The sequence below is a fragment of the Nylanderia fulva genome, unplaced genomic scaffold (genome assembly GCF_048542155.1).
Source record: "Nylanderia fulva isolate GAGA-0341 unplaced genomic scaffold, ASM4854215v1 Scaffold1093, whole genome shotgun sequence".
In the NCBI taxonomy this organism is placed as follows: domain Eukaryota; kingdom Metazoa; phylum Arthropoda; class Insecta; order Hymenoptera; family Formicidae; genus Nylanderia; species Nylanderia fulva.
In genome coordinates, this window is record NW_028189295.1 from 25,815 (window position 1) to 28,931 (window position 3,117).

Here is a 3,117-nt window from a genome sequence, read left to right on the forward strand (position 1 = left end):
TATTCTCCATTAACAGTTTGACAACAACAGCCAATGATTTCGCGGACTTTTTCCACCAATTCAGCACGATTACTTCCTTCTGGGACGACCAGGTCTTTCATCATCATTCAATCTTCACGACCATTTTTAAATCGTTTTAAACCACTTATGAACTTTTGAACGAGCTAAACAATCATCACCATACACTTTTTGCATCAATTCGTACGTCTCACTAAATGTTTTTCCAAGTTTAAAACAAAATTTAATATTTCCATTGTATTTTTACGACACAAGCACAAAACATACTGTCATTAAAAAGCACGTAACTTTTTAACCTGTCAACCGATTTACATGAAGTTGGCTGCGTTTGAAAGGTGAGACCTGTACCTTTCTAATTGCTATCAACGTTCAATAGATGGCGTTACGTGTTCCATGATTTAAATAAAAAGGTCCCCTTATTTAGTTGAACATACTGTGTAAGTACATTCGGGCTTATATTCTAATTTGAAGACGTAAATAATAAATTAGTCCGTCAGTAAAATTACTATATGTTTATAAAAGATTAATAAATTTAATATACTGATGAGAATATAACTAATGTTATGTTTTTAATATAAAAACAAATAGTATTATAGTTTTGCAAAGATATGCAAAAAATATCACTTTTGAAAGACATGCGAAAAATCTGTTTGGTTCCTGATAAATTATATAATTTATTTACAATTATATAATTAGTTGCAACAATTGTTTACAAATTATATAATATATAATAGTATAATTATATAATTATATAACATGTTATTTATATATAAAATTAGATTTAAACTAACGCATTAGATTAGATTAGATTTTCAAAATTCAATATTGATAGAATTTTATCTGAGGAAAAAGTATTGCCTAATATACTATAAATATGGATCAATTATAGTCTAAAGAAAGCTTGTGGCGCTCGACCATTTAGTATTTGACCTTGTAGCCTTAATCTGCGAACAGCTTCTCTCAGATGTTTTGGTTGTAATGGGCCAGTTTCATTCTGAGTCTCCATAACATCTAAAGCTATATTTAAAGGAATAATTTAGTATTAAATTCTAATAATCTAATGCTACATTTTACATAGAAAGTTCATACCTTCTTCAACAATTTCACCAACAAATACTTGGCGATTCCTGACATAGCTATGACAAACATTCTGCGATACTGAACAGCCTGTTATAGTTTGCATAATCTGAAACATATATTTTATAGCAGCCTTTGGAAATGCTGATCGTCTATACATCTCTATCTGTCTAACTGACTTCAGTAAAATTGGATACTATACCCTTAAAAGCAATACTATGATTTAACATATCTCAAAGCATATACACATCTCAAATCGACATTCAAATATCATATATTAAATATATATATATATATATATATAATTAAAATAATATATATAGAAAACTAAAATATAATATAAACTTTTAAAAAATGAAGAATAGATAGACTTTTTTGACTAATAATACTTAAAACTAAGGCAATACCCTTTTAAAAGCAGCCTTTGGAAATGCTGATCGTCTATACATCTCATATCTGTCTAACTGATCTTCAGTAAAATTGGATACTAATACCCTATAAAAGCAATACTATGATTATTAACATATTCTCAAAGCAATATACACATCTCAAATCTACATTCAAATATCATTACATACTGCATCTTTTCTCGTTCTTCTTCTTCTAGCTCTTTCTTGCTTTTTTTCTTTACTTTTCCCTTCTTCTTTTGTACTGACTGGATTTGCACGAGGTAACAGAATGTCATTACCAAATATATCTTCCACAATTGTTCTTCTTCCTTCACAATTTCCTGTTTTACAATTTCTACTTCTTCTATCACAATTGGGCATGCAGAACTTGATCCTGTAATTTCATTCTCTTCTACATCTGATTGTGACTGTGAACTCATTGCATCGATTCTACCTATAATATGAAATAAATCTATTAAAATATATACTTTATTAATAATATAAAATATATTAAAAATATGTACAAATAGAAATTTAATTTGTTCAATAATATATATACCTTGACTTGTACACCATCAACTTCCATGATTTCGTTATCTTTAGATGCTGAATTTTGTGTAGGACTGTTCTTATCATCTTTTTCCTCGATATCATGCTCGATGTTATGTTGCTCTCCTCTCCAGAATCTTCCTTCCCAAAGATATTATCCATTATTTGGCCTGATTTGGAAAAATACATGAGTATTAGATATATTAGCACATATATATTGTCAAACACAGATTTATACATACATAAAAACTTGATATTTTATTATTCAACAATTAAATAGTAATTTTAGAATTTTAATCATTCCTCTCTTCAAAATCTAATATGAAAAAAATATGAAACCCCTCCCTCCGATATAAACATTTAATGTGAATGGTATTTTGCAGCCAGTACATATAATATTTACATTAAACGCACTAAATTTCACCAGATTTTGATACAGCATATATTAATGCACTACTTACCAAGATATTAAAATGATCTTTCTGTCACTTAATGTAATAAATATACAATATATATTCAGGAAGAAAATAAAATAACAAGCAGTATGCAACGACACACAGTAAAGGCGCGATATAACCGTCAGCTGTCATGATTAAATAAATACATAGATTGTCCACTTGATTATTTAATTCTTGACATTGCAATTGTGACCAGCGTTTGATCGACCAATCAGAAACCGAGGATCTTTGTCCTGATTGGTCAATCGCGTCACTCTGGGTGAATACATTTCCGAACACACAGTGTAGAATGCTGGTGCCCTCTGATAAACTTTCATTGTTCGCAATCAACGGTCGCGGGTTTACACATCGGTCCGTGCAAGTACGCGAATGTGAATAATTAATTAGCGAATCAACCGAATTACGCGAAAAGTACGAGCGTGCGTCTTAATTAGCGTGTTCCGTCGTTAATTAATACGCAGATTCGATCGTGTCGCGTGTCCTGGCGTCTCAATCGCGCGAAATCCATCGCGTCAATTTGGCCCAGAATCTCGCTCAACGTTTCCTTCTCCCAGCGCCCTACGTCCCTCCCAACCCGCTCGTCACACTACGACGTCACAGCTCGTCCAGCCTAAAAATTTTGCGGG

At 31.3% G+C, this 3,117-nt stretch overlaps 1 protein-coding gene and 1 pseudogene across 2 annotated transcripts; both read right to left on the minus strand.

Annotated features, from left to right (window-relative positions):
- Positions 1-901: 901 nt before the first annotated feature.
- On the minus strand, positions 902-1,255 carry LOC146724983 (transcription initiation factor TFIID subunit 11-like). Its single transcript, XM_085485773.1, has 2 exons — positions 1,108-1,255; positions 902-1,035 (listed from the first exon to the last, which is right to left on the minus strand). The coding sequence occupies exons 1-2, from the start codon at positions 1,253-1,255 to the stop codon at positions 902-904; spliced, it is 282 nt and encodes a 93-aa protein (XP_085341899.1).
- Positions 1,256-1,490: 235 nt separating this feature from the next.
- LOC146724984 (transcription initiation factor TFIID subunit 11-like) lies at positions 1,491-1,924 on the minus strand (annotated as a pseudogene). The gene is made up of 2 exons (XR_014925423.1): positions 1,674-1,924; positions 1,491-1,590 (listed from the first exon to the last, which is right to left on the minus strand). The product of XR_014925423.1 is annotated as a transcription initiation factor TFIID subunit 11-like (transcript).
- Positions 1,925-3,117: the final 1,193 nt, after the last annotated feature.